Below are 19236 nucleotides of genomic sequence, written 5' to 3'. Positions count from 1 at the left end.
CACACACAAATATATATACACCTATGTGAATAAATGAGAAATGATATATGACGATATGTAACCTATTGGTTTTGATTTTGGAAATGTAGGGTCTTGTTTTTATCTTTTTGTAGCAATAAAGGTGGTGAGAAACATGTTTGGTTACTTGTTGGTCATTTTCTATGAGATTCTTGGTGGTAAAAGGCCATCATGATCCGCATGAATTAATGTTTGGGAAATAAATACATATAATCACAAATATAAAAGAAATGAACATAAAAATTATTTACCCAATTTAATACTGGAGTAAAGGCTCATTTTTGTCCTTAACATATTGCGATTTATTAATTTTGGTCCAAAATATTATCTTTTGAATTATTCGATCCTTCACAAATAAAAACGGGTCACATTTGGTCCGAATTTGACGGAACCGTTAAAAGTTAACGGTCAACGCAAATAAGTGAGCCCAAATTAATATAATAACCCCAATTAATATAATAACCCCAAATGAATTAGAATTTCAATATTTCTTAAAAATTAATAAAAAAGAACGTGTCTTCTTCCACGTTTCACCAAAAACATTCTACAATCCAAATTACTCTTTCTTCTTCTTTTTGGTTTAAACCACTACTTCGGCGGCTTCCTCTCCCCCAGCTATGGTGGCGCCACACCCTTCCTGCAACTCCCCATTCTGCTCCACCGCATACTCTTCCTTCCCCTCTTCCCATCTTTGCGCTATCACTAATTGCCCTCTCAAAACCATCAAAATGAGCACTTGCCACAAGTTTCCTGCCCCTCATACTACCCCTACGACTACGGCAGCTTCGCCGCTAAGCTATACCATGACACCCTCCCCTCCTCCCCATCCTTAAACCTCTCCAATTTCACAATTGGTTGCGCGCATTCCGTCCTTAGGGAACCCATTCTCCGAGGAATTGATCGGGCTCTGCTGCTGGTCTTTCAAATTAGGGCTTTCCGAACCCTCTCCCTTGAGCTCTCGAAACTCGTCGTTGTTGTTATCGTTCTCTTCGGGAAGGAAACTCGTGCTCTCAATTCCGACTCCGCCGCCATTGTGGGCGGCGGAGGGGTCGAATTTGTTCCAATTGATGCGTGCCCTTTTCGTGGGCTTCTTCACTTTGGGCTTGTAGTGGCCGAAATCGGCGAAATTCTTGGCGATTTGGAGCGAACCGTGGAAATTGTCGGCGGCGGCGGCAGCACCGTTGACGAGGTTGGTTAAAGGTCGGGTCTTAGAGGTTTTGGCGGTGAGGGGTGGGTCTTTGTGGAAGCGCCAGGTGGAGGTTTTAGTGGGGCGGGGAGGGGCGTCGTCGTAGGGCGAGTAGCCGCCGATCCCGCCGAGGCGGACGCTGGGGCGACGCTGGCGTTTGGAGGGTTGGATGCGGCGGCGGCGGCGGTGGTGGGGTTGTCGAGTGGAGGGGGGTCTAATTAAAACAAATAATATCAAATAATTTAGAATTAATCTATGTTCTTGTTTTTTAATTTTCTATTTTATTTTATTTATTAATCTATTTTCTAAATTATTATTTTCTAAATAATTTTAAAATTCTAATAATAAATTGTTAATCCAGTAAAAAAACTCACTTATTTGCGTTGACCGTTAACTTTTAACAGTTTCGTCAAAATCGGACCAAATGTGACCCGTTTTTATTTGTGAGAGACCGAATAATTCAAAAGATAATGTTTTGGACCAAAATCAATAAATCGCAATATGTTAAGGACCAAAATGAGCCTTTAGTTTTAATACTGCTATGTATCTATGCTTGGGGCGATGTTAAACCAAAGATTTCACTATATAATTTCTTTGGCAGCACAGTTTATAATGAAAGAATAAGAGAACTTTAGTTCTAATCACACTAGCAAACTTTATTTAATAAAATGTAGTATTCCCTCATTTCCATGGTAGTGAGAGCATTTCATTTTTACTCGTGATTTAAGAAAAATTATGTTGTGAATTAAGTAAATTAACAATAAAGTATGAAATGAAAAAAAGTAGAGAGATAAAGAGAGAATAAAGTAAGAAAAAAGGAAAATAAAAGAGAAGAAATGTATTGTTTTTTACTAAAGGGAAAGACACTCCACTATTATAGAACGTACGGAGTACAAAGGAATAAATCCCAATCAAAATAGAGAAGCCTCCAAATTCCAACAAGTAAACCAATGGGTAGTAATTGGTGTAATTTTATTGCTTCATTCCAGTTTTCGGCTAAGAAGAAAAATACAAAGAGGTGGCGAATTCAACTACAAATTTACCATATGATTTAAAAAGTCAATCTGGACCATTGTTCAAAAGGGTTTGACTGATTAATTACGGCCATTTAATAGAAATAAAGAAAAAGAGAGGGTAGACAAATCCATTTTTAGACAAAAGATATAAAAATAGTAGCCGACATATTTTTTTCTTGTGTAGGATATTAAAATGGCTGTCTATTTTTTTATGCATCAAAGCTTCCCAAATCAGCTACGCAACGTAAAGCTTAGGGAAGAAGCTTCAAAATTAGGGTTTTCTAAACGTATGGAAGAGGGTTTTGCACATCAAACTTTTCAAACAAAATTCAATTTCCTTTCGAAATTCTATAGTCAACGGTGCATGACATGGCACAACTTATTTCTACGCAGTTTGCGGGTTATTGCATAAGAAACATGGTATGAATAACACGCACGCCTCATGTAGTCGTAGTCTATACAAAACTATTACTATTTGGATACATAAATCTATCTATATATATATAAAAGCGAGTTTTGGCCTTATTTTTAAATTTTTATGAGTTTTAGGATAAATTTGAATATTTATAACTATTATGTAACTAATTAATTAAGAGGATAAATGATGAATGTGTCGGTTAAATTTTTTAAGTTAAAAACTTAAAAGAAATTAAGGTCTCTTGAGGAACATTATAAAATAAAATTAAACCATTCTCTAGGTAATAATGACTTACGTTCTTAACCGGAAATATTTGATTGGAACAGTCAACTATCTTATTTGTATTTAATGTATATAATAACGTTTAGTAAATTTTTTAAAATTTATTTTACAATCTTAACCCTTATTTTTAATTTTATTATAAATAAATGGGACAAGTGAAAAATTTAAGAATAAGGTCTTCATTGTTTAGTGGACTATAAATATATGACACGTGGTACCTATAAATCTGCTCAGTCATTACTTTATTTTTTATTTTCTAGATTTGTCACTAAATTTTTGAACTTTGTTCCTTGGCTTTATCATCCAATGAAACTTTGTTCTACGATCTTCTATAAGTGTTATTTGATAGATTTGAGTAACTATCATTGTTTATGTAATTGCAGGAATTATATACACTACGTGAGTTGTGGCGTTGGAGGCAATTGTTTATGCATAAACTTAAAAGCATTTCATGTAAGTACAAGATTTGTAGTTTATTTCAAGAATTGATATGAACATATCTATATTTACTTCATTTCAATTATAACAGAGGAAACAAGTTTAAGATGTAGGCTGTGGTGGAAGTACATTGCAGACGAAATGAACATATGAGTGAAGAAGAAGAAGCAACATTGTATTTATTTTTGGTTAAGATTTCTTTTATTATTTAATCTGTATCTATGTTTAGGCTTGGGTTTAGAGTTTTAAGTGTCAGACTTAGTCTTGGAAATAATTTTCATGTACAATTATTGCGAGCAATATATCATTTTTTCCAAAGAGATTAATTGTTTTGAAAATTTTGTTTTGTATATACTAGGTTGATGATACTTGCGATTTCACTATTAATATTTTTTACAAAGAACTTTTCTAAAACTTATGAACTACTTATATTATTATCATCTTATAAACTTGTTGCATACTTAGCTACTCTATATTTATATTTCAATGACTCTTTAGCAATGATGATGATTATTATTTTGTGTTAATATTTTGATGTGAATGATATGAGAGTGTTTATAATGTCCACTAAAATAATACTATAAAATTATGACTGTTGTTTTGTGGTAGAGATAAGAAAGTGGTCATTGAAAGTTTTGAACTACTTTATGAATAATGCACATTCAATACAATTATATGCAATATGTTAAGTGCTTAGTTGATTTCTAAAGTTATTTAAATTTAATTTTTAGGTGTTAATATTTTGATGTGAATGACATGGGAGTGTTTATAATGTCCATTAATATAATATAAAATTATGATTGTTGTTTTGTGGCAGAGATAAGAAAGTGGTCATTGAAAGTTTTGAATTACTTTATGAATACTGCACATTCAATACAATTATATGCAATATGTATATGCAATATGTTAAGTGCTTAGTTGATTTCTAAAGTTATTTAAATTTAATTTTTGGGATTGCATATTTAAATTGTATTACATGTTTATAATTTTTAATCTCTAGATAATATAGATGTATCTGATATAAAGTAATTAATTCAATATATAAATTTATCGTGATGAAATTAAATCTATCCGTGCATCACGCGGGTGTCATACTAGTACAACTAATGGGCTTCTATGAGGACCACTTATGTACTTTTTATTTTCATCATTTTATGGCTAGCCCTCTTCCTATAATAATCCGAATCTGAGCCCAAGCCCAAGCACATCTATGTCGCCCTCGTTGCGACTTACAATGGATGCTTCGTAGGCGTTTGCCTGCGTGGCGCATATGTGCCAGCAATTACAACACGTGGACGAGCCATGCATCTTATAAGGCAAATTAGTCTTCCAATTCGACAAATAAGTGTAGTTATTTTCACTATTGAATAGTTTTCTAAATTACAGAACTCTAGTTCTTCATAGTCTTAACCATAAAACACAATTTAAGAGACTATAATACACTAACTACATGGAAAAAAGTGAATTCCTACTTTCAAGAGATAATATATATATGGGACCTTAATCTTTGATCATTGCAAGACCTTTACTCAATATAATTCACAAGTGTACTTCAGTGTTATATAGTCTTCATTACTTTCATCATTAATATTATGATTATGTAAAGGTATTCTCAAGTACAAGTGGAAAGGAAAAGAAAAGAAAAGATAATTAGTTGTGTTAATACCTTTAAAGAACCAAATTCACTTAACATAAACACGAGCCTGTAGTTCACCCTCCTTCATAATAGTGAGAGGCTAGGATCCGATTTTTGGTGTGCGTTAACGGTTAGCCTCGCCGTTAATTCGAAGATGAAACGCAAATTTGTTGGTAAAACGTCTATCCTCTAACATTAAATGTGCTTATATGGTTAATTAAACTGACTAAGTGTGCTTTATTATATCTAAAAGTGGAGGGAAACTGATGCTTTAAAGTTCATAATTTATTCTTGTTGTTTGGACTACAAAGGAAATTGCGTAATCAACTCAACTAAGCATAAGTATCTTCTTTTTATTTTCGTTTCGAATAAAAATCCCAATTATTTACTTTAATTGGGCTTTTATAGTCACTGGCCCACTAACTTTTTATTTTGGAAAAATCTTATGTAAGTGAATGATTGAATTTGGGGTCCCTTGTCCAGCCCAATATATTATGAAATCAACTAGATCTAACCAATTGCATATTCTCAAGTAAATAATCATATAATAAGCATTTGTTTATACACATGTCGTCCTTTTCTACTTGACTTACACATTACTTTAATGATTTCTACCATATTTTTTTAGCAAAGAAGTAATCTCAATCAAATGATAGTATAACCAAGTGAATGAAATGAAATAATTAACTTCTCATTCTCATTAAATTTTATATTTGGTTGTCATAGATAACATCACATGGGGTAGTCAGTGGTCCATTACCATTTAAGGCAAAAATCTATCATTCCAACGACTAAATCAAATATGCAAATAAGAATCCCCATTTGATGCAAGAGATATAAGCTGCATTAATAAGATAAGGTGTAAAAGCAGAATATCTCCAAACAGAGTAACAAAAGTTAATTCATTTACATTATTGCAACTCTCCCTCACCTAATATGTTTTCACCTTGACATTTTTACACCATTCCATCCCTCAGCTTAGCTGCAGTATAAAATTGTGGCTGTGATGATCTCTCTCAGGTGGCAGCCAACAACTTGCCATCTTTCCCGACGGTCTTGTGCTGGGTGCCGTTGGCAACGGCTTGCATCATCTTGACCACGCTTCTCATGGATGGGCGGTTGATTGGGAGGGGGGATGTGCACTGGAGCCCTATGTTCAGGACTCTGCATATCTCGTCCTTGAAGCACGGGTCGAGCCTGGGATCGATCACGTGCTCCACGTCCTTCTGATCCACCGTCGTGCAAACCCATTTCACCAAGTCCTTCTCCCCAAACTCGGGATCGATGGGATGCTTCCCGGTCACCAGCTCCAGAATCACAACCCCAAAGCTGTATATGTCGCTCTTCTCGTTCACATGAAGCGTGTAACCATATTCTGAAGTGCCAACAAGAAGTACACTTATTACACCCCAAGAAAGAAACTTCCAAACTCATTTGCAAACACAACACATAAATTCAATGCAGCATTAACATATATGATCACACCATTATAAGCACATTAACTAAATCAGGGCATCCAAACAACACATTAGTATATATCACATCTCATCAAAACAATGTTAAAACAAAATTGATGAACTACCTGGAGCAATGTAGCCACAAGACCCTGCAATGCCAGACATGGAATGAGTCCCCTTGGCATTGACATCAACCATCTTCGCCACGCCAAAATCTGCAACCAGAGCCCCAAACTCCGAATCCAGCAGTATATTATTCGACTTGATATCCCTATGAACAATCGCAGGAGCACAATCATGGTGCAAGTAGGACAGCCCATCAGCTGCATCCAATGCGATCTTAAACCTTATCGGCCAATCCAACAAGCCACCTTTCGTGCTGTGAAGAAGATCACCAAGGCTACCATTAGGCATGTACTCGTAAACCAAAAGCTTGCAATCCTTGGTGCTGCAGCAACACCACAACTTGATGATGTTCTTGTGTCTGATCTTCCCCAATGTCTCAACCTCAGCGTCAAAACCACCATTGCCCTTCTCCAGATCTACACTGTCCTCTGCTGACTTAGGCCGCCCCCAGAGCTTCTTCACAGCAACTGCCTCCCCGGTGCTCAAGACCACCTTGTATACCTTACCGGACGCCCCGGTTCCAATCACGTTGTCCTCATCCAGAGCATCCAATATCTCATTCTCACTGAATCTCAGTTTGTGAAACGACATTAATGTCCATTTTGATCTATCCATGGACCTCTTTGTCGTGCTTAAGTTCCTGTACTTGAAGTAGAACCACACCGAACCAACAATCAGCACTAATCCAGCAACTATGAAGATTGATCTTAACATCCATATGTAACTCATTTCCTTGAATCCACCTTTTCCATTGCATGAACCAACAGTATCTCCACATAATCCTGGATTCCCCAAGAAGCTATCTTTGTACATTTCCTTGGCATACATGGCTGGAATAATGCCGGAGAGGCTATTATTCGACAAATCGAGGCGATTAAGCTTCAGGTTCTGCAATCCAAGAGGGATTTTGCCAGATAACTCATTTCCAGATAAATCGAGATAATTAAGAACAGATAAATCCCCAATTTCATCCGGAATATCCCCAGAAAATCCATTATTTGCCAAATTGAGCTCATTTAACCTCTTCAGAGAACGAATCCCCTTTGGGATTTCACCAGATAACCCATTGTTGTGAAGATCAAGCTTCACTAATTGCCCAAGTTTCACTACACTACTTGGCAAGGAACCAGATAGCTTGTTATCGTTGATCGAAATCTCCAGCAAGCCATCCAAAACCCCGATCTCGGCGGGCAAACTACCGGAAAAGTAGTTCCCTGACAAAATCAGCTGAGATAAATTGGATGCGGCGGCGATGTTTTTAGAAATACCGCCGGAAAACGAGTTTTCAGCAAGCTCAAGTAGTGAAACGTGTGGAAGCCCCCACAAGCGCTCCGGCACCTCGCCGGAAAAGCTGTTGTGCCCTAACCGCAACCGCACTAAGCTACGGCATTCCCCGAGGCTAGCCGGTATTTCGCCGGAAATTGAGTTTTCGATTAACAGCAGCTCCTCGAGAGCCCCGTGGAGACACAAATTCTCCGGCAATGGACCGGAAAACTTATTGGTTGAGACATCAATCCACTTCAAAGGCGAGCGCTTACCGAGATTCGGCGGTAACCGTCCAGATAAGTGATTCTGGAACAACCTCAGCTCGTACAAATTGGGGGAATTAGCAATGCCGTCCGGCAGTTGACCTCGCAGGTTGTTCTCGTACAGATTGAGCGACTCGATCGGCAAATCGCAGAGCTCGGCAGGAATGTAACCGCTCAACTCGTTCATCGACACGTCAATCCGCCTGAGTGACGTCATGTTTGACCAACCGGAGCTGGGCAGCTCACCTGTCAATGAGTTGTTGTAGAGCTCCAGCTGAACTAAGCTCTTCAATTCAGTGAGCGAACTCGGGATCGCGCCGCTCAACGAGTTATACGCCAGGTCCAGATCGGTGAGCCTGCCAAGTCGACTCAGTGTATCAAGTATCTCACCGATCAAATTCGTCTCAGTCAGCCACAGCACCTCCAGATTGGTGAGGTTGCCGAGCTCCGGCGGGATCCGACCCGGGGAAAACGGGTTGTATGATAGATTTAGCTGCTTCAGTGAAGACACATTCCCGAGAAACGCCGGTATTGTTCCATCCAGCAAATTCTCCACTAATGCGAGCACCTCGAGCTTCTGGAACGTTCCGAAACTTTCCGGAATTGCGCCGGAAAAGTTATTCCCGGTCAAATCCAGATACTTCAAATTGGGGAGATCGGCTAAGGTGCGCGGGAGCTCGCCGGTTAGATAGTTCTGCGCCAGATTAAGGTGCTCCAAGGACTGGCACAAAACGACGTGGTCACCGCGAAGAGTGGAGTTGATGAAGTTATCGTAGAATGAAATCGAAAGTAGGTTTTTGAGGCGGCAGAGAATGGAAGGGAAGGGGCCGGAGAGATTGGAACTGGAGAGGTCGAGCGAGACGACAGAGGCGGTGGTGGGATCGCAGACGACGCCGCTCCATTTGCAGGGAGTTGCGTCGCTAGGGTTCCAGTTGGCGAGGACGGAGTTGGGATCGTCGAAGCTAAGCTTGGCTTGATGGAGGTAAAGGCCTTCTTGGTTGAGGCAGAGGATTAGAGGCGAGAATGTGAGAGTGAGGAGGAGGAGGAGTAGCAGAATAAGGTGGTGCGGCATTGTTCCGGCGGCGGAGATGGGAATGCAGTCGGTGGTGCCGCCGGAGGAGTTAAAAGTTGGGGATGGAAAGCTGGGGATGTGAAGTTGGATCAACAGGCCATGTTTGGTTATTGGTTGATGATGGATAGATAGAAATCAATACTCCAAAATTCAAATATAAATAGAATCAGAGAAATTCAATAGTACTTCGGATTTTAAATGAATAAACTCATAAATGTTCATGAAGATTGGATTCAAATCAGCTATGGAATAAAATTAGCTTGAGTTCAAATTTAATTTATTTTTGTCTATAAGGTTAAGAAAAATAACACATGTAATATGATACTATTAACTCTAGTACTATATTGTTTGGTCTTGTGATTATAGTAAAGACCTACAAAAGGAATGAATGAACCTCTTTTTTTAATAAATGAGAATCCTTTACCTACAAAACATATACTTAGTACAAGTTAAAAATGTAGTAATAGCGATTTAACTTCGTTTGAATTCCAATCAGTTCACACAACTACAAATAAATTCATTCCAGAAGGTACGTAGTAGTATAAAAAAATATTTCAAATGTATTCAGTGATACTCCTGGCCTATACACGTGTCATTAAACCTAGACAAAAAATGTTTTTCACTGTATTGGAATTGGAAATGCCAGCCTTCTGAACCCAAGATTGACTGTAAAATGTAAATACTCTGCGTTGAACACAAATACAGATAAGAAATATACTTGTCTGTTTCTAAAAAATGAGCACATTTCCTATTTTGTGATGTTTCTTTAAAAATAAATTAATTTTATTTATTGAAATATTTTTCTATCGGATAAAGTGAGACTTATTCTCTACTGACAATATTTCAATCACTTTTCTTTTCTATCTCTTTCTTACTTTATCAATTATGCAATAAAACTCTCATTTTTTAGGGACGAAGGGAGTGTACAGTGAAAACTGTGAGCAGATTTACCGAACAAGTCAAACTAAACAGTGAAATCTGAGTCACTCTTACTTCAAAAAATTTCAATTTCTGTACTCCTTCAAACATTAGAGATCTCTGGGATCAAAAAGAAAAATTGTTATTAATTTGGGAAGAATAAAGTGCGTTTGTTTCAGATAAATCAATGCGTACACTTCTCCAAACAGTGCAAGCAAAATTATGAATATTTTGTTTGAAATATGCTTTAATTATTGCTATGTTTTATTTAAAAAAAATACTACTAACATTTTTATTTGTGCAGTTGCTTTAGAGGTAAAAACTTCACCTGAGGGAGATGTAGGGGTAAAGTGTTGGAAACGATCAGATTTGTACTTGAGCTAGCTATCTTTACAGTTCCAACAATCACTGTCACTAGAATTTACAGTTTGTCTTTTTCTTCTATATTTTGGTAAGAGTACAAGTTTTTGTTTCGAGAGGGAGACTGAGTTTTGACTTTTTTTTGTGGATATCAGATTAATTTGGTAGATTATGATATGTAAACTATTGATATGATTTGTCTTTTTACCTTAATTTTTTTATGTTGTCTGCTGTTTTTTTTCTTTTGTAGTGATTTTGATAAGAGTTTTGTTTTGTCTATATGTTGATTGTTATTTTTATTGCTAACTATGTTATGAATTGTTTCTTGTGTTAGGTGTTGTTTCAAACTCAGAAATCTCTCTCTCCTTTCTAATAAATCTGCTTGAAGAAGCAGAAATTATAGCAGTAATTTGCTTTGAATAAAAGAGAATAATATGAGAAAAGATGAAGACAGAGAGATGATCGAATGTAGAACTTGAATATTTGATTTGTGAATACAATCGATCTTAAATAGAGGAAAAAACAACTAACTAACCACTAAACACGTACTGCATCAGTAACTCCACTAACACACTAACTTAGCCACTAAAAAGACTCCTAAAAAATAGCAACTAACTTTACTCTAGAAAGATACTGCAGAAAACAAGTCAAAGACTTGCTTTTACAGATTATTCGAATAACATAAACAGCAAATACTAAATTTGAAATGCTAAACTTAAAATTCAAAATCAAGTCTAATTCACTTCACCACATATCTCATCCTTGAATTAGACTCTTCAACACACTCCAACTTCATGAATGAGTTGATTGAACCTGCTCACAGCAAGAGGTTTAGTGAACACATCAGCAATTTGATCTTCTGTTTTGCAGTATCTCAACTTCACTTCATCATCTTGCTGCACTTCTCTAAGATAGTAGAACCTTAGCTTGAAATGCTTTGTCTTTCCATGAAACACTGGATTTTGTGAAATAGCAATGGTTGTTTGGTTGTCCACATGTAGTATTGTTGGTCTGTTCTCCTTCATGCCCAGATCACACAACAATTTCCTTAGCCAAACAGCATGTTTAGCAGCTACCGTTGCTGCTACAAATTCAGCTTCTGCAGTGGATTGTGCAACTACTTCTTGCTTCTTTGTGCTCCATGAGAAGCATCCTGATCCTAAAGAGAAACAAAAACCTGTTGTACTCTTCATATCCTCTGCAGAACCACCCCAATCACTATCCACATAGCCAACCAGCTTCATTTCCTGAACTTCCATAAATCTCACCCCATAGCCTTGAGTTCCTTTCAAGTACCTAAGTACTCTCTTTGCTGCTGTGAGATGTTCTTCATTTGCACAGTGGAGAAATCGAGACAGAATACTCACAACATGTTGAATATCTGGTCTAGTAGCTGTTAAGTACATCAAGCATCCCACCATCTTCTTGTATTCACTTGCAAGTTCTGACTCCTGCTCGCTTCCCCTGCTCAACTTCTCCTTCTGATTTGCAGGAGTTGAAACCGACTTGCATTCACTCATATTGAAACGCTTCAGCACCTCCTTGGTATACTTCTTTTGACATAGAAAATGTCACCTTTCTTCTGATGAACTTCCATGCCTAATAAATAAGCCATTTTTCCAAGATCAGTCATTTCAAACTCCTTCATTAACCCATCCTTCAGCTTCTGAATTTCACTCTCTTCATCTCCAGTAACTAACAGATCATCCACATAAATGGACACCACAACCAGACCATTCTTATTTTGTTTAAAATAAAGAGTCACTTCACTTAAGCTTTTCTGAAATCCGAGCTGTTGAAGATGAGCATCAATCTTGTTGTACCACGCCCTTGGAGCTTGCTTTAAACCATATATAGCTTTGTTCAGTTTGTAGACTTTCTCCTCCTGACCTTCAACAATAAAACCATCAGGCTGGTTTACATAAATTTCCTCACTCAGCTCACCATTGAGGATAGCTGATTTTACATCTAACTGGTAGACATTCCATCGTTTCTGAGCAGCAACAGCAAGTAGCAGTCTGATAGTATCCGTTCTAGCAACTGGAGCAAATACATCAGAGTAATCAACACCACTTACTTGAGCATGCCCTTTGACAACTAGCCTGGCTTTATATTTGTTCACTGTGCCATTTGGATTCAATTTTGTTTTGTAAATCCATTTGACACCTATAGCCTTTTTGTGTGAAGGCTTATCCACCAACTCCCAAGTATTATTCTTGTTGATCATCATCAATTCCTCCTTCATGGCATTCAACCAATCTCCACTTGCTTTGGCTTCCTCTATGGAACCTGGTTCGATCAATGCAACATTACACCTTGCATAGATTTCACCAAGTGACTTGGTCCCTCTTACAGGTTCATGGTCGATTGATTCCTCAATCAGGAGCTCAGCTTCAACATCACCATTTTGCTCATTTTTGCTCTCTAATGCAGCCACTTCAGGAACTTCATTGATCTCTTTTTCATCTCCTGTCTCCTCCCACTTCTTATCTTCAAAAAAGGTCACATCTCTGCTTACAATAACCTTATTCATGACTGGACAATACACTCTATAAGCCTTAGATTGTGAGTTGTATCCCATAAATATTCCAGCCTTCCATCTATGATCTAACTTGTCTCTTCCAATTGAATGAGTAAGATAGAAACATAAACAGCCAAATTCTCTTAGACTACTGACCTTTGGCTTGTAACCATGCCAAGCTTCAAATGGAGTGAGATTGGTAAGTTCTCTCGTTGGCAATATATTCAGCAAAAACACAGCAGTATTCACAGCTTCTGCCCAGAACGGTTTGGCCAACTGTTTCCCATGGAGCATACATCTTCACATCTCCACGATGCTTCTATTTTTCCTTTCACTCACTCCATTTTGTTGAGGAGTGTAAGGAACAGTGAGTTGATGTTTAATACCAGCAGCTTCACATATTTCTTTGAGTCTGTTGGAGGTGTATTCACCTCCATTGTCTGTCCTCAAAATCTTGATTTTGCTGTTTGTCTCATTCTCCACCTCATGTTTGAACTTGAGGAAGACTCCATCGACTTCGCCTTTCTGTTTCAGAAAGTATACCCAACAAAATCTTGTAGAATCATCTATGAAAGTCATAAAATACCTGCTCCCATTCAGAGACTTTTCTGGCATTAGACCACAAATATCCGAGTGCACCAGCTGAAGCTTTTCCCTCGCTCTCCAGCTTGATCTCTGAAATGGTTTCCTTGCAAGTTTCCCTTGCAAGCAAGTCTCACATCATCCATTCTTCCTTTTAACTGAGGCATATCCTCTGCAAGACCATTTCTTTGCATATACTCCAGGCCTTTGCAATGAAAATGGCTCATTCTCCTATGCCATAACTCCTCCTGTTCACCCTGCACACAGGCCATGGCTGTGCTCCCTCTTTTTGCAGGATCAAATGCAAAGACTTTATTTTGCATTGGAATTTTGAAGAGAAATTTCCCATCTTTGCTGGAAATGACACACCTTTGATTTTCGAAAGTCACACTCATTCCCTTCTCCACCAACCGTCCTACACTTAGAAGGTTTTGGTCTAATTTGGGAACAAAGTAGACATCAGATAACAACTTCATACCTTCAGTTCCTTCAAGCAATACATTGCCTTTCCCTTTTACTTCTAGCAATTCTCCATTCCCTATCTTCACAGTGATATCAAAATCTTTGTTGTCAATCTCAGTGAAGATAGCTAGGTTTCCAGACATGTGGTTTGAACACCCACTATCCACCAACCATCCTTCGTTTGTAGTTCCAGTGGCATGACACGAAGCAACAAACAATTGCTCCACTTCTCCTGTAGCAGCCTGTGCCTCTTCTTGTGGTGAGTTATTCCCCTTGCAAATCCTTTCAATATGGCCAATCTTTCCACATTTTCTGCATTTAACATCTGGTCGCCTCCAACATTTAAAGAACGGGTGACCGTTCTTCCCACAATGTTTGCAGGCTTCGTTACCACCTTTTCCAGGCTGAGATCCAGCAGCATAAGTTTTGGTGTCTGCCTTCTTTTTCCAGTTACTACCATGCTTCACCTTGGCTCGCATTGCACCTTCAATAGTTGCTTCACCTGTCCTCAACATCTTCCTTTGCTCTTGTGCTTGAAGAGCACTCACAACTTCAGCAAATAGCATCTCCGAGATTTCTTTGGTGTTCTCAAGAGAGGCTATCGTTGCTTCAAATTTTTCAGGCACCAAGCATAGGAGTTTTTCAATTAGCCTTTCATCTCCCAGATCAGTGCCTAACACAGCCAATTTGTTGGTTGTATCCAGTAGCTTATCTGCAAACTCTTGAATTGATTCACCATCCTTCATCTGCAGCCTTTCAAGTTTCCTTTTCAGATTCATCGCCTTCATGGCTTTGATTCTTTTGTTTCCTTTATACTCTTTCTTCAAGAACTCCCAAATACTCATAGCAGAATCTAGATGCATGATTCTGTTGAATATTATGGGAGTGACAGCAACATAAAGACTGGATCTCGCCTTTGCTTTCCTGGTAACACGTTCCTTGTTAGCCCTGATTTGGGCTACTGTAGGATTGTCTCCCAAAGGAGGTACTTCGTAGTCATTCTCCACAGCCTCCCATAGGTCAGCCCCTTCCAAAAAGGCCTGCATCCTTATTTGCCAGATCTGGTAGTTGCTCCCATCAAGAATTGGAGGACCAGCACTCATGACTCCTACAGCCATTGATCCAGTTTCCATCGCCCTTAAGATGCTAAAGGCTCTAGATACCACTCTGTTGTTTCAAACTCAGAAATCTCTCACTCTCATCTCTAATAAATCTGCTTGAAGAAGCAGAAATTATAGTAGTAATTTGCTTTGAATAAAAGAGAATAATATGAGAAAAGATGAAGACAGGGAGATGATCGAATGTTGAACTTGAATATTTGATTTGTGAATACAATGGATCTTAAATAGAGGAAAAAACAACTAACTAACCACTAAACACGTACTGCATCAGTAACTCCACTAACACACTAACTTAGCCACTAAAAAGACTCCTAAAAATAGCAACTAACTTGACTCTAGAAAGATACTGCAGAGAACAAGTCAAAGACTTGCTTTTACAGATTATTCGAATAACATAAACAGCAATTACTAAATTTGAAATGCTAAACTTAAAATTCATAACCAAGTCTAATTCACTTCACCACATTAGGTACATTTTAAATGTTTTTATTTTAATTAATATCGACATGTGAAAACAGGGAAATTGAGTTTCTTGTATAAAAATCAGTAAAATGAAATTGAAACGGTTTGTCTATCCTCTATAAATTAATAAATAAAATTGCGACAACCAGCTTTGTTGGTAATTTAAGGACGTTGAATTTAATTTGTTCTGGAATATTTTTCTGCATTTTTACGTAATTGCGTTACCGTAAACATAATAGATTAATAGTCCATTTGTGTCCTTGAATATTAAATAATGTAGGTGAAGTATATAAATTTTCATTCCTAAATTAATAAATGTTTTCCTCCAATAAATTAAAGATTTCAGGCCAATAATGATCTTGCAGTCGCCCAATGAGTCAATGACTAGGGGACAATATCTCAATTTCAATTAATTACATTTAACCAAACAGTGTACGAGTAATTAAATTCAAATATCCTCGTGATGAATACTTAGCTACTTTCATGAAAATTAGATACACAATGAATATTCTGACTGCTACGTTACAGCTGCATTCTACAAACGTGCCGATAATTTGATCGTTTTTTTTTCCAAGATTACAGGGCAAATAAAAACTAGAGAAAATTAAAGATATCACCTCATAATATGGTCAGTCTGTAATATAATTGAGTGATGCTAAATCATATTTTTAAACGTTGCTGCCCATACAAAGCTTTTTTATTCACCTTTTAAAATTCTAAATTTGTTAAATATTTAAAACTGTAAATTAGTTAAATTATTTAACAATAATAAAAGTAACTTAATGAACTCTTGTTTTTTTAAAGTTAAATTATACTCAATTTATCCCCTAAAAGATCTTGTGTAATAACACATCGAAAATTATGTGGTTCGTGAGGAAGACCTAAGCAGGCAGCAGTAAATTTGGCATTTAATATTTCAACTAGAAGAAATATACAGTTAATACCAGTTTTATTATTGCAGGAGTAGAGTAGATGTTGATTTTGCAGAATAATGAATGTGGTAGTTTATGGAGTAGTAGTATTTTAGCCAGCATTTGCTATTCTGACCGTTTTTTGTTGAACTCATTAAGAATCAAATTAATATTGTAGTGTGGTTCAACCCAAAAAAATAGTATCCAGTATTTAAAAAGTCATTCGTTCTATTTTAATAATAAAAAAATCTGTATAATCATTACCACATTAATGGTGGGAATAATGTGGAGTATGGAAATTGATTGGATTATTGGATTATATCGACATTTGAGCTATAGAGTGACGAATAAGTTAATAAATAGTCACCAGAAACAAATATATAATAAATTAAATTCAGATATTCATGATAGCTTGACATCTTTAAATTGGCGTGTATAAATTAAATTGGTTTCATGAATGCATTTTTCTCCCGTGACTTCAAAGACACATAATAATAGACGAAGAAATCCTAAATGTCATAAATATTAAAAGAATATACTAACATATTGCTTCTACTTGAGTTTAGTTCTGATTTGACCTAAAAAATCTTAGAGTAGTTAATTTAAAGTATAGTACTAATTAGGCCTAAAAAATCTTAGAGTAGTATAGTACTAATTTGGCCTAAAAAAGTAGAGTAGTCGTTAAGAGATTTGAAGTTTAACACTAACATAGTATCCTCACAACCAAAAAAGGAGAAGTTCTAAAACATTTTCTTAATCCAGATACTCAAATTCTAGATTTTTTGCAAAATCTATAATCTGGAATAAACTTTTACATGTTAATTTTATATATCAAAAAGCTTGAACAAAACAATACTACTGCATTTTAAAAGCGAAAAGAGTGGAGAGAGAAAATTAATTTTATTTGTATGCCAAAAAGTCACAAACTAACTATTAACTCATATCCTTATCACATGGAATTACAAAAATGAATGAAATTAGGTGCAATTAATTATAAAAATCACCAAATTGTTGTCGAGTTTTCTTGTCTAGAAAAGGAACAAATAAATGCTTATAAATTATTGAGATAGAAAAAGGATAAAGCAACAGCTGGAAAATATTTGATAGTTCATATAAATCAAGAAAACTTAGAGAGACAATGATTGATATCGCCACACTTTGAATGTGAAATTTGTAAATTGTGAATGGCGTTTTCTATCATTTATGAGCATCATTGCATGGGAGTATAGTTGTAAGAAAAAAAATCACAAAATGCAAAAATCTGAAAAATATATACAAAACATAGTAAACAAATTGATTCATATAGTGTTATTGGTTCTATTCCAAAATGAATAGACGTGCTAGTGTTTTTACTTTTTTCTAAAACTCACTTAAAAAAGGTCCTCTTTTATTACTGTTTAATTGGACCATTTTTGTAGTATGCTTTGTGATTCATTAACTCAAGCGAATTCAATGGTCAGAGTATTTTCTATCATAAAACATAGTATAACAAGACTATACTGTTACATTTGACCATTTGAAAATTTGGTTTGATATATCAAAATTAAGATAAAATTAAAATAACATCTGTAGAGAACAAGAATAAATGGTCATTTGTAGTTTTGATACCAAAATGAATTTGTGATTTCAAAACCAGAACCTTTAGAGCACAATGATTATCCATTTATGGTTTCAGAAAGTAAAGTAGAAATCAATCGATTTTTCACCAGATATATTTTCAGTTGAAAAACATTGGCCCCTCTTTTCAATAATTAGGCCACGGGAAAATATACTACTACAACATTTCATACATTTTTGTGCATATTAGCTTTCCCCCAACATCACCCATATATATGTAATGTACCTTCAATTTCATATGTGATATGTCTCCTTATCCCAAAAACATATCACAAAATAGTAAACATATATTATATTCTATATAAGTCTATATATGAAGCATATAAGTTTTTAATGCATTTATTCTCATTAAATTGTCAAGAAAAACACAAAAAATGTTTATTGCTCGAGGTTCATCCATTTGGTGGGGGTCGCCTTTTATTAAAGTGACACAATACAAAATGATGGCCTTCTCCCCCACAATTAGTTGTCATTTTATTAGCTTATTTTTATCAATTTTATATCGCTAGTTGGTCAATTTTTATAACTTAATTAATTTATCATTTTTGACTATATGAAAAGAATGATCGCACAACTATGAAGCCATTCTGTGAAGAAACAAAATACTACTAAATCCAAGTTGTGCAAATAATAGTACTATTTGTATTTTGTAATTAATTAGTGTAAAAAATCATGGATTAAATATGCCCGGTCAATGGATTTTGACCAAATAATAAATGTGACGAGACATTTAATTTTGTGAAATTAAATGACATAGCGTCGATCTACATTTTACGTAGGTAAATGTAGTATATTCACTTTCTCAAATCCGATTTCCGGTGAGTGAGAAATAGTGGATTAAAGTTGGGCATAATTAGCTTTTAATTAAAGCTTGGAGATGGAGCTTAGGGAATAATTAACTAGTGTTAATTATCCCACATTGGAGGATTAACACATCTTTAATGTGTATAAATTAAGTGACTTTATGTTACTTAATAATTATAGTGGACCAAGATGGGTGAAAGAGCCCACACGCGCGCACACGCGCGCGCCGCCGCCGCCCGCCCGAGCCCGAGCCCGTGCCCGTGCCCGTGCCCGTGCCCGTGCTCGTGCTCGTGCTCGCGG

At 36.4% G+C, this 19236-nt stretch overlaps 1 protein-coding gene across 1 annotated transcript; it reads right to left on the bottom strand.

The window, feature by feature from the left end:
- Positions 1–5815: 5815 nt before the first annotated feature.
- Positions 5816–9364, bottom strand: LOC121773700 (receptor-like protein kinase HSL1). The gene is made up of 2 exons (XM_042170608.1): positions 6577–9364; positions 5816–6369 (listed from the first exon to the last, which is right to left on the bottom strand). Exons 1-2 carry the CDS (start codon positions 9176–9178, stop codon positions 6011–6013), a joined length of 2961 nt encoding a protein of 986 aa, XP_042026542.1. The 5' UTR covers positions 9179–9364; the 3' UTR covers positions 5816–6010.
- Positions 9365–19236: the final 9872 nt, after the last annotated feature.

Source organism: Salvia splendens, chromosome 17 (genome assembly GCF_004379255.2).
Source record: "Salvia splendens isolate huo1 chromosome 17, SspV2, whole genome shotgun sequence".
Classification (NCBI taxonomy): domain Eukaryota; kingdom Viridiplantae; phylum Streptophyta; class Magnoliopsida; order Lamiales; family Lamiaceae; genus Salvia; species Salvia splendens.
The sequence above is the reverse complement of the archived record's forward strand: the minus strand, read 5'-3'. Positions and strand labels throughout refer to the sequence as shown.

Bases quoted from the DNA above. Each gene is read 5' to 3' on its own strand.
- LOC121773700 (XM_042170608.1), bottom strand. From the start codon at position 9,178: ATGCCGCACCACCTTATTCTGCTACTCCTCCTCCTCCTCACTCTCACA. The intron at 6,370-6,576 runs GTAGTTCATCAA...TTGGCACTTCAG, and splicing joins TTGTGGCTACATTGCTCCAG to AATATGGTTACACGCTTCAT.